The 12,292-nt window shown below is 44.2% G+C and overlaps 1 protein-coding gene across 2 annotated transcripts in view; it reads right to left on the reverse strand.

Annotated features, from left to right (window-relative positions):
• The window catches only part of KIFAP3 (kinesin associated protein 3), a 74,289-nt gene that overhangs the window by 35,009 nt on the left and 26,988 nt on the right, over positions 1 to 12,292 (reverse strand). For both annotated transcript variants that reach the window (XM_081194371.1, XM_081194370.1), the window contains exons 12-14: positions 4,049 to 4,157; positions 3,002 to 3,114; positions 2,110 to 2,275 (exon numbers count right to left, since the gene is read on the reverse strand). In XM_081194371.1, coding sequence (XP_081050497.1) covers positions 2,110 to 2,275; positions 3,002 to 3,114; positions 4,049 to 4,157 — 388 coding nt within the window. The remainder of the gene's footprint in view (positions 1 to 2,109; positions 2,276 to 3,001; positions 3,115 to 4,048; positions 4,158 to 12,292) is intronic.

The following is a 12,292-nucleotide window of genomic DNA, read 5'->3' on the forward strand; positions in this document are numbered from 1 at the left end:
CTGCCTTCCCCCCCCCGCCTGCCCCGGGCGATCTTAAAATGCTGGCGGGCGGGAGCAAAGCGTTCGCTGCCGACCCCCAGCATTTTAAAATCTCCAAGGGACAGCAGAGAAGTCTCTGTCCCGGGGAGATTTTAAAATGCTGGGGGTCGGGAGCATTCGCTGCCGACCCCCAGCATTTTAAAACGCTGTTCCGAAGCGGGGGGCGGGAACATCTGCCCCAGCCGCCCCACTTTGGAACGATGTTCCGAAGGGGGAGGTGGGGCGGGAACAGCTGCCCCATCCGCCCCGCTTCGGAACGATGTTCCGAAGGGGGGAGGTGGGGCGGGAACAGCTGCCCCATCCGCCCCGCTTCGGAACGATGTTCCGAAGGGGGGAGGGGGGGCGGGAACATCTGCCCCATCCGCCCCGCTTCGGAACGATGTTCCGAAGGGGGGAGGGGGGGCGGGAACAGCTGCCCCATCCGCCCCGCTTCGGAACGATGTTCCGAAGGGGGGAGGTGGGGCGGGAACAGCTGCCCCATCCGCCCCGCTTCGGAACGATGTTCCGAAGGGGGGAGGTGGGGCGGGAACAGCTGCCCCATCCGCCCCGCTTCGGAACGATGTTCCGAAGGGGGGAGGTGGGGCGGGAACAGCTGCCCCATCCGCCCCGCTTCGGAACGATGTTCCGAAGGGGGGAGGTGGGGCGGGAACAGCTGCCCCATCCGCCCCGCTTCGGAACGATGTTCCGAAGGGGGGAGGGGGGGCGGGAACAGCTGCCCCATCCGCCCCGCTTCGGAACGATGTTCCGAAGGGGGGAGGTGGGGCGGGAACAGCTGCCCCATCCGCCCCGCTTCGGAACGATGTTCCGAAGGGGGGAGGTGGGGCGGGAACAGCTGCCCCATCCGCCCCGCTTCGGAACGATGTTCCGAAGGGGGGAGGTGGGGCGGGAACAGCTGCCCCATCCGCCCCGCTTCGGAACGATGTTCCGAAGGGGGGAGGTGGGGCGGGAACAGCTGCCCCATCCGCCCCGCTTCGGAACGATGTTCCGAAGGGGGGAGGGGGGCGGGAACAGCTGCCCCATCCGCCCCGCTTCGGAACGATGTTCCGAAGGGGGGAGGTGGGGCGGGAACAGCTGCCCCATCCGCCCCGCTTCGGAACGATGTTCCGAAGGGGGGAGGTGGGGCGGGAACAGCTGCCCCATCCGCCCCGCTTCGGAACGATGTTCCGAAGGGGGGAGGTGGGGCGGGAACAGCTGCCCCATCCGCCCCGCTTCGGAACGATGTTCCGAAGGGGGGAGGTGGGGCGGGAACAGCTGCCCCAGCCGCCCCGCTTCGGAACGATGTTCCGAAGGGGGGAGGGGGGCGGGAACAGCTGCCCCAGCTGCCGGGCTTCGTAGCGCTGCTGCGAAGCCGGGTGGGGGGTGGGGGTGGGAACACCTTCTGAAGGCGGGCAGGGGGCGAAAGTCTTTGCTCCCCCCTGCCTGCCTTCCCAGGGGCTTTTAAATCGCCCCGGACAGCGGAGAAGTCCTCCGCTGTCCGGGGCGATTTTAAAATGCCGCCCGCCAGCATTTTAAGATCGCCCGGACAGCGGAGAAGTCCTCTGCTGTCCCAGGGTTTTTTAAAATGCTGGGGGTGGGAAGAAAAGCCCTTGTCCCCCCCCCCAGCCTTCAGAAGAGGTCCGGGGACAGACTGTCCCCGGACCTGGCCTGAAGGTGGTTTCCCTAGGAACGCATTAATTGATTTTCAATGCATTCCTATGGGAAACCGTGCATCGCAAGACGAAAAACCCGCAAGACGAAGAGAATTGCGGAACGAATTAATTTCGTCTTGCGAGGCACCACTGTACTGGTTTATACCTCTAGAAAACTTGCTTTCTGGATACGGGGAAAAGCCCCCTATATCGTTTCAAAAACCTGACTAGGATATCTGATGTTTTCATCTGACTGAGAAATAGACCGTGCCTGGATTGTCATTTGGGATTTTAGCCCAACTATGAAAGTTTGCTGAAGTGTTACTTTATATTCTTCAACTTCCCAAAATTCAAAGTAAAACCCAAGCAAATTAATGAACCTACAAACATGCCGCACAGCAAAAGAAAGTATCTTGAATTACTAGGCATTCATAATACATACCTGGCTTTAATTTATCTTTGAGGTATGGTACCATTTTGTACTCTTTCAAGACAAGTTCCCAATCCAAATCAGGCAATGTCAAATTGGCCAGTGTTCCCAAGCATTCGATCACAAATTCCTCATCTTCATCATTTGATACTTGGGCAGCTAGGTCACCAACATAATCCTAAACAAACAATTAAAGCAAGCATTTAACAAATAGATTGCGTGCATAAAGGAAAAGGCATTGCCAGTTATAATGGTGGTGAACTGGAATGAGCAGGTGTGCCTAGGTGGTTACTAAACTGCTGATTACACACATGCAATATTGTGAATCCAACATCAAGAGTGTACTTTGGCAACAGAAATCCTTAACCGTTCTTCCTATGTCAAGCTAATGAATACTTTTTCAGTTTCAGACACATTATCCAGTCCAACAAACATTTTTTTATATATTAAAATCTAAATTTAGAAAGAAGTGCTATATGAATGCCAACTACACTTTCAAAAATACTTTCAAATACATTCTCAGTATTCAAAGCACTCCATACACATGGTAACAGCTTTATAAAGGCAAGTCAAATATTCTTATAAGACAGATGATGGCAGGGATGCTAAGGTCTGAAAGCTCAGTAATCAGCTACCGCACAGCAACAGGAAGGACAGAAGAAATTATCTTTAAAAAATAATAATACTGGCATGCAGTAATACGAACTAGAGAAGTCAGAGTTTACACTGTTTACTATAATATTCCAACATAATTAAGTCATGTGAAGTGAAAGCATTTGCAAAGCTGCAAACGATCAAGTGCAGTGTTCAATGTGAAGTTATTTTATCCATTATTCAATTTCATTAAAATAAAACAAGTCCCCCACCTTATGACGGGTAGAAATTACTTATAAGGCATGCTTACAATAAACAAAGTTTTGGTTGGCCCATCATGCTGAGAGATGTTCCTAATCATCTTCATCAATAATGGGTCCTTGAATTTCAGTGCTCTCTTCATCAGCATCTTCAGTCCATTTCCTGAAAAGAAACAACCCAAATGAAAGGAGAGGGAGAAATGTATGAACCAACTGATTATAACGTTTTGTATACAATATTAACAAAGAGCCCATCCAATCTATTTACATTGTACATGATGCCTACTCTGGTTATGTAGGACAAACAACATCACATCGTGGTAGGGGCTTGCTATAAGTAGTCAACAAAGGGTGGTATGCAATGCTAGTCCTACACAGAGTAGACCTACTGAGCTGTCTATTTATGTCAAAGATAGTGGTCTTGATTAGATTGCTCTCCTGTAAGCTGCTATCAGTGATAGCATGTTTTGTTGTTTATTTTCTTAATGTTTGGGGGGGGAGACTCTCTTAAAAAAGAAAGAAAAAAGACTGGCTTAGTAATTTGATAGAAAACTTCCCTTCATTCATTCATTATTGAGATTTATATCTCATCCTTCTTCCTAGGGTTGCAGGGCAGATGACAACAATCATCTTATACACAAAATATATTATACATTTTTTATAATCTTATAAACTATATATTTATATATATGGAATACTACATCTTTCTAAGGAAGACTTATCATGGATTTTGCATAGGAAAGTCTTATTTGGCCAGTCTTTTGAGATTTTCAAGTGTCAAAAAGTATGCAGACAGGGCTGATTTGGTAGACATTGTATACCCGGACTTCCAAAAAGCTTTTGACAGAATCTACTAACTAAAGCTGTTGAATAAACTTAGCAGTCATGGGATATGAGAACAGGTTCTGTTGCACATCTGAAACATGGAACAAGAAGGTGGACATAAGCTGGCTGCTCCTTCAACTAAGGGAAGTAAGGTGCTTTAAAGATCTGTATTGGAACTGGTTCAGTTTCTAAATCAAGTCAGGGTTGAGCCAATCCTGATTCATGACATTATTCATAGTTAAGCAGTTCCTCTGCCATAGTGGAATACTCACCTTCACAAATGAGTTGTACATTTCTCTTGTTAGCTGCCAGGTTAATGCAAAAGGAAATGAGCTCAAGGTCGACACGTTCATCAGGGCACTCAAACAACATCTTCATTAACTATCAACACATAAATGTCAAGCAACTGCATTAGCAGCAATAAAAATGAACCCATCTCTTACATGAAACCCACATGATAGGCGAACTAATGCCAGTGTACTGGAAGAAGATCACCAGTGTCAATGCAATGATTCTTCAACCTCAACTTTGTTAGATGGTCATGTTATTCGGACTTAAAAATGGAAAGCGTAATGCCTGTGGTCAACAAAAAAGGTTTAAAGACTCTCAAGGCAAATCTAAAATAAAAAAGGAGTATAAACACTGACAACTGGGAAACATTGGCCTGCGAGCGCTCCAATTGGAGAACAGCCTTTACCAAAGGTGCCATGGACTTGGAAGATGCTTGAACTCAGGTCGAAAGAGAGAAACGTGCTAAGCGGAAGGCACGCTTGGCAAACTCTCACCGTGATCAACTACCGCCCAGAAACCTATGTCCCCACTGTGGAAGGACATGTTGATCAGAAATTGGCCTCCACAGTCACTGTTAAGACCATGGAAGACAATATTACTTGGCTACGAGTGATCGCCAAAGAAGAAGACAGCCACATCATCTCAATTTATCTGCCCCATGCATTGCTCAAATATGGTGGCAGACCTTGGTGAAACAACTTAGGTCACCAATAAAAATGTGCGTGGAAGTTGTGCAGCAGCTTTTTGTGGATGGTGTTCTTGGACAACTTTTAGGCAGGGAAAGAAAGGCAGTAAGCTAGTCCTAGAGCAAAAAGGTATATGGAAGATAGACAGTGTAACAGGCCAATAGAAATGATCAAACACAACCAGTACAGGATGCAGAGATGTGTGGTGTATGTACAGTGGTACCTCGCAAGACGAATGCCTCGCAAGACGAAAAACGCGCAAGACGAAAGAGTTTTCCGTTTTTTGAGTCGTTCCGCAAGACGAATTTCCCTATGGCTTGCTTCGCAAGACGAAACATCTTGCGAGTTCTTGCGAGTTTGTTTCCTTTTTCTTAAAGCCGCTAAGCCGTTAATAGCCGCTAATAGCTGCTAATAGCCACTAAGCCGCTAATAGCCGTGCTTCGCAAGACGAAAAAACCGCAAGACGAAGAGACTCGCGGAACGGATTAATTTCGTCTTGCAAGGCACCACTGTATGGTGTTTTTAGGGTGGTCTTTAGCTATGGGGTTGGGCAATGTCAAACGTCCTTAAAAGTTCCTGCACACTTCGTTCTTCGTTTCTCCTACCTTTTTGAGAAGGGTGTGTGTGTTGGGTTTTCTTAATACAGTATTGATGTGGTCAACGGTGCTACTCAGTGGTGTTTGTTTGTAATAATGATTTGCATGGCAGCACACCTGCAAACTATCGATGTTTCAGCACACCTGTATCTTAACAATGTAACTAATTAGAGGTGGAGTTATGTGATGCAGCGATGTGATAGGGTAATTGAATATTTTGAAAACTGTATTTAAGTTGACCAAACGCTTTGTATGGTACTGGCTGGTGTAGAGAGTTGCAGCTGTTTGAATATTATTTTAAAATAAAGTAAGCAAAGATATTGCGGGCAAGTTTTTATTCCATCGCCCCAGTTGCTGTGTAAACTCGGTTGGCGAAGAAAGTCCAACAGTGGGGAGACTCTGTTGCAACAAAAAAATAAAGATCTGCCTTGCTTTCACTGGATCTTGCCTCTATCCACTCTTCTCTGACCAATCATGGACTTAGGGGACTTACTTCCATGGAGGATTGGGCAGCAAAAGCCAGCCCTGCTATTTTTCTATAACAGGCTCCTTATGTATTCATTGTGAGACATGGTCGTGTGAACTTATATATGTGTGAATTACTCATAAATGCCTTATACAGCATAAACCTATGCATGTTTACTCAGAAGTCCCACTATATTCAATGAGGCTTACTCCCTAGTAAATGTGTAGTATTTCATCATTAGAAAGATATTTTACGGATATGTTCATCAGAATGGAATTGTTTTATTGTGTTTCAATATGCAGAATTTTATGTTTGCATTTAGCTTTTCTAAATCGACTACAGAGGAACAAGCCATGTTCTCCCAGCCACAGTTCCCTCGACCTGCAATCTGGGAATCACAATGATAGACCTTCTTTGCAAGGCAGTTTTTAAAGCATTTCATCCTTAACAAAATTAACACCACATGTTTCATTTGCAAAAAGGCTGGGGTCAGAAAGAACATGATGAGTATCTGTTCGTTGCCATACTTGGTTTGCAAGAAGAAAAACCGCTGCCCAATCACAGTTATGCTAAAATGTTGCATTTCTCTATTTGAGGCAGCTGTCACTTGCAAGAGAAATGGTCTCAAACAGAACCATGAATTATTGTTTCTAGACAATGAGTATGTGATTTCAAGACTTTTTATCTGCTTCTGATTTGACCCAGGAAATCTCGCAAGATTTGGACACCCCATATAAATACAGGGAAGTAGGTTCACATAAACATCCTCAACTAAGACATACAATTTGGCCTCATTCCTCATCTCTTAGGACTTAGGTGTACAGTGGTGGTTAAAGGTAAAGGGACTCTTGACCGTTGGGTCCAGCCGCAGGCGACTCTGGGGTTGCGGTGCTCATCTTGCTTTACTGTCGGAGGGAGCCGGCGTACAGCTTCTGGGTCATGTGGCCAGCATGACTAAGCTGCTTCTGGCGAACCAGAGCAGTGCACGGAAACGCCTTTTACCTTCCCGCCGGAGTGGTACCTATTTATCTACTTGCACTTTGACGTGCTTTCGAACTGCTAGGTTGGCAGGAGCTGGGACCAAGCAACGGGAGCTCACCCCGTCGCGGGGATTCGAACCGCCAACCTTCTGATCGGCAAGTCCTAGGCTCTGTGGTTTAACCCGCAGCGCCACCCGCGCCCGCAGTGGAGGTTACATACTTTTAAAAGAGTACCCATCTCCACAACCCCTATCTGGGCCCTGCATTTCCCCACCTTCTCCTCCAACAATTCAGCACTGCACTAGAATGCAGTGAAATAATTCCCAACCAATTTCCCCCTGCCCCATGCTGCTATCAGACCTTTGTAACGTGGACACACTCTGTGCCCAATCAGCACAAGCGGCATTTCAACAGCATTACAATTCCAGTTTACGTAAATATTTCCTTTAAGAGTTCCAGTGCTCAGATCCTTTCTGCTTCCCAATCCTAAGGGATCAAAAATGTATTTGCCCTTTCATCTTCCAGTATGAGGGCTAGAGTATTTTTCCCTCCAGGAAAGAAATGGAAACGGCACAGTTCTGTAAAATGTCATCAGTTAGATTGCTAAAGTGGGTTCTGGCTCCGTAATTATATTATGGCCTCTCGGTGATGAGGTTAAACCTGGTTTAACTAACACATATATTTTACAAGATAAATTGTCATCCATAATACACTCCTAATGAGATCATTGAGGCTGCGATTCATTGATTAATATGGATAATTAAGGGCTTTTGCAAAGATACATAAAAGGAGGGTTTTTAATCTTCCCAGCCAAAGGACTGATTTTATCTTTATCAAAATGCCTTAAAGATAACCCACTCTCTAAAATTTAACTGACCTTCCGTCTGCTGCCAAATACTGTTGTTTCTTTCTGTACAAAGTGACAAAAATTATTTATTTATTCCTACATTTATCTCCCACCTGCCCTCCAAGGAGCTCAGGCAATGTATAAACTTGTACATTACTCCGTTGTATGCTTATAACAACTCTGTGAGATAGTTAAGCTGACTGGCCCAAGGTCAACCAATGAGCTTCATGGCTGAGCAGGGTTCGAACCCTGATCTTCCAAGTCCTAGTCCAACACTATACCACCCTACCTCTCCATCTCCTTGGTGAAACCTTTGGTTCATGTTCTCATTCTACTGCAACTTTCTCTACCCTGGCCTTTCACTGTCACATCTCGGCTCTCTTACCTAGATCCAGAATTTTACCACCAGAAACATCCGCACCTCTCAAGAGTTCACATTGTGTGACACTCCTTAAGATTTCTACGCTAGCTTCAATCCAGTCTCCTATCTGTTATAGGAATTCTAAGGTCTCAAATATAGAATAATCAAATATAGAATAAACATTGATAATTGCACAAGGTAAACACACAAACATATACTTTATAACCCACATGTCTAAAATAGTACAGAAGAGCCATCTTGGTTCTTCTAAAGACTCTCAATATTTCCTCTACCTCTTTAATCCCCCTTGCCTGAGAAAACGAAGGCAGATAGCAGTCAGTGGGAGTTCCTGAAGGGATTCCTCTCCTAGATCAATGAACTTTCCTGTTATTGATTATCACTGTTTGCCCAGATGCTCTGCACTGAGGGATGTCTGACTGGCATCCCAATAGTCTTATCAAATGCTAATGTTTTGTATAATCTGTGTCTGGAACTATGTTGTTTTGTTGTTGTTTAGTCGTGTCCGACTCTTTGTGACGCCATGGACCAGAACATGCCAGGCAGCTTGGTCAAACTCATGTTGGTAGCTTCGAAAACACTGTCCAACCATCTCGTCCTCTGTCGTCCCCTTCTCCTTGTGCCCTCCATCTTTCCCAACATCAGGGTCTTTTCCAGGGAGTCTTCTCTTCTCATGAGGTGGCCAAAGTATTGGAGCCTCAGCTTCAGGACCTGTCCTTCCAGTGAGCACTCAGGGCTGATTTCCTTAAGAATCTGGAACTATGTAAAACTTGCTAAATCCTCAGGAATATCACACCTTGGCCTGCCTGAGACACAGTAACCCCATCTTATGTGTGATGTAATTTCTGATGGTTCGTAGAGGGGATGAAAAACCCTTAAAAGAGATGTTTTTTATTGGTTCTGGGTCTCTCTTGCCTCCTTGCAAGGAGGGGAGGAACTCTGTTGCAAAAGAAAAATAAAGATCTGTCTTGCTTTCCCTGCATCCTGCCTCCATCCATTCATCTCTGACGGAACATGGACTTAGGGACTCAGTTGGGCAGCAAAGGCCAACCACCCCTTTTTTTTTTAATATCATATCCAGGACAAATCTTTTGTTTTTACCTCTGGCATCCTCAGTAGCCCTGTACCCTCCCCTTCCCCCACTTTTGCCCCTGCAGGTCTGCCATCCTCAGCTGCTGGTAGGACTTTGGAACACCCATGGGAACAGATCCAAACCAATTACTAAGGCACATTCAATGCACACTGAAATGCACACATAGCTCCCTCTACCCAACAATGTAGTTTTTATGGAGTGGGAATTGCAGCTCTGGGCGGGGAAACTATAGTGTTATGTACTGAAGTTCTCACCCTGGGCCAGCAGGGGGATACTGTAGATAGTTATGCAAATGAAGGATCAAAAGTGATGTTCAGTGATTGGATAGTTTTAGCAGGGGGATACTGTAGATAGTTATGCAAATGAAGGGTCGAAAGTGACATTCAGTGATTGGATAGTTTTAGAAAGTTGCTACAGTAACGTTGTACTGGAGCTCTATATAAGCAGGCTGACTGAGCCCTTCAGTTCTGTTCTGTTCTGGCCTCTGAATAAAGAAGAGCTGTTTGAAGAATCACTGTGTTGTCTGATATGTTCACCCACAACTTAACATATAGTTCCCAAGATTTGGTTGGGGGTGGGTGTCACATGCTTTGAATGTATGGTGCAGACCTGCCCTCAAGTCTTTTCTTCCTTACTATTCCACATGCCTGGAATACTCCTTTAATGTTCAGTATGCCTAGAAGTCTCTTAGAGTACAATACCTTATGATTTTTATTTTATTTTATTTTATTTTATTTTATTTTAAGCATTTATAGACTGCTTTTCAGCTACACAATTGCCAGAGCAGTTTAATAATTGTGAGCTCGTACTGCAGCAATGAAGAGAAAGATAATGTAATAAAGAACTGCAACAGAAGAGAGTTTAAGAAGTCAGAAAAACCTTTCTGTAGCAGCAAATTTCACAGTTTAACAACATACTCTGTGAAGGAGGACTTCCTTTTACCTGTCCTGATGCTTGGTTTTCATATCAAGAATGGGGAATGCTACAGAGCAGGAATTAAACATCTGCAAAGGATGTATCTGAAGAAGTGTGCATGCACACGAAAGCTTATACCTAAAACTACTCAGTTGGTCTCTAAGGTACTACTTTATAATTTTTAAATTCTTCTGAAAGTATTCTTTTAAAGACTTTCTTAGATCATATAACTTTTTCGAAGGCTTGATTCTTTTAAGGGAGGTTTTAGGTTTCTAAGAAAGTCTTTTAAACTATCTTTTTAAAGAATTGCTTTAACTTATTTTGACCTACTTGAATCTGCAAAGGACAAGCTAAAAATGCTAAAGGGGATCCTCTAGCTAAGTCATACGCAGTGCAGACCCATTGAATTAAATGATTTCAATAGGTCTTCTCTGAGTATGACTAAAGTTCACCTGTAGTTTGTCTGTAAATTATCTATTGTATTTAGAAGATAAAATTGTCCTCTCTTAATTAAATGAAAAATGAATTGAAGTTAAAGTGTGCTGCCAGCGCTGAACTGCATTCCTGTAGAAAGGGAGGGAAGTCCTGTAATTTTATCTAAACTAGTTCAAGTTTTTAGAATAATCCTTTGGTACGAGCTCCATGTTTCCCATTATGTCTTCATTTAATTTGATTGCTACTCATGCCACTTCAAAGGAGAGTGTAATTGCTGCCAAATAGGAAATATTAAAATTAAATTTGTTCTGCTTTTACTATGTCCATTGTCATCTTTTCTTCATTTAGCAGGAAAGCAGTAAAAGGGCTGCAGCGTGTGCAACGAAGAGGCAGTAGTTTTCAATCAGACAAGTCCCATATTGAGTATCAGATACCACAGCCCAGGACTAAAATCACTGTGTCTAGACTCTCTGGCACCTGACTTCACTTATTTACCAGTGACCAGAGGCCAACCCCCACAGCTTTCCGTTCATACACCTCAGTCCAGCCCTCTCCCTCTCCCCGGCTCAAACATCTTTGAATGATTATGCCAGAACTGCATGCCTCAAGAATCTCTCGACTGGCTACTCCCTCACTCTTCATGTTTGAAGTAATGCTCTGGTTTCTGAACTTCAGCAGATAATGGTGGACAAAAGCAAAGGGGGCTGTCAAGAGAGAACGTTTACCAGCATTAAGCTAAAAAGAAGCTTGCAGATCAAAGAGAGGCCCAACTGACAACTGTGATGGAAAAACATGTGGATAAGTAAGCTGCAGAGGAGTTTGCATACTGCTCTGTGGAAGAATATTGAATATCACGATGACATCACAGTACAACCATGCCCTTTGATTGGCCAGGCTATTACCTATAAATGCTTTCATAAACATCTGGATGGCATTTGCACCTATTTAAATAAAGCATGCACTGCTGGGGTCTAAACAAGAATGGACTGTTAATGCTCACTTTTAACTCTTACTACAATAGCACCCATTAACTCGGGAAAGGCATGAGAGCCTTCCAGTGATATTGCATTCCTTTCAGCCACTAAAAATGGTTTTTAAAAAGATAGCAACCCAATCAACCTACAGGTTGCAAACCGAAAACCCACAGAAGCGTCTAACTCACAAAAGTGAGTTGATTTGCAGTCCATGTAGCACTTTTGTATAACTTCCAGTTACAAGCCTGAGAATTCAAATTTAGTCTTTTAAGACGTAAATTCTCACAGCTGCATGTGTACTTGGATGCTAAAAGACTAGCAGGATTACAAACAAATAGAACAGTAATCACAACTCTTTATTGCCCTAGAAAAATGCTGATTATGCAGACTTAACTTTAAAAAATTGAACGTAACCAGTTCAGAATATAAATACTAAAGGTAAGCAGTATTTCTGTAGTGACAAACAGTACAAAATCAGACTACTGAAGGCTCATCAGGAACTCATCAAGGCTGTTCGCTACCAGGTTTATCACTTGCCATGTCAAACCACTGGCGAGTGCAGCAAGAACCGACCTAGATTTAACTGGAGTCTAAGTAGGTTATGGGGTGTCTAATATCAATTTCAACATAGACAAAAGGCACTCCAGAAAGCAGGACACAAACCATTAGGTCCAATTTACAGGGGAAAGGATGCGGACTTTGGGAGAGCTAACATATCAAAATAAACTTATGCAGGAGATAAAAGAAGTCTAAGTTAGGTGAACCCAGTTTGAAATACCATAAATATTCCTTTTTCAGTAGAGTTACTAATGAATGGACTGAACCAAGGAGAGTAACCTGTTACCATTGATCAG

This window comes from Podarcis bocagei (genome assembly GCF_964188305.1).
Source record: "Podarcis bocagei genome assembly, chromosome: 5".
NCBI classification, from domain to species: Eukaryota; Metazoa; Chordata; class Lepidosauria; order Squamata; family Lacertidae; genus Podarcis; species Podarcis bocagei.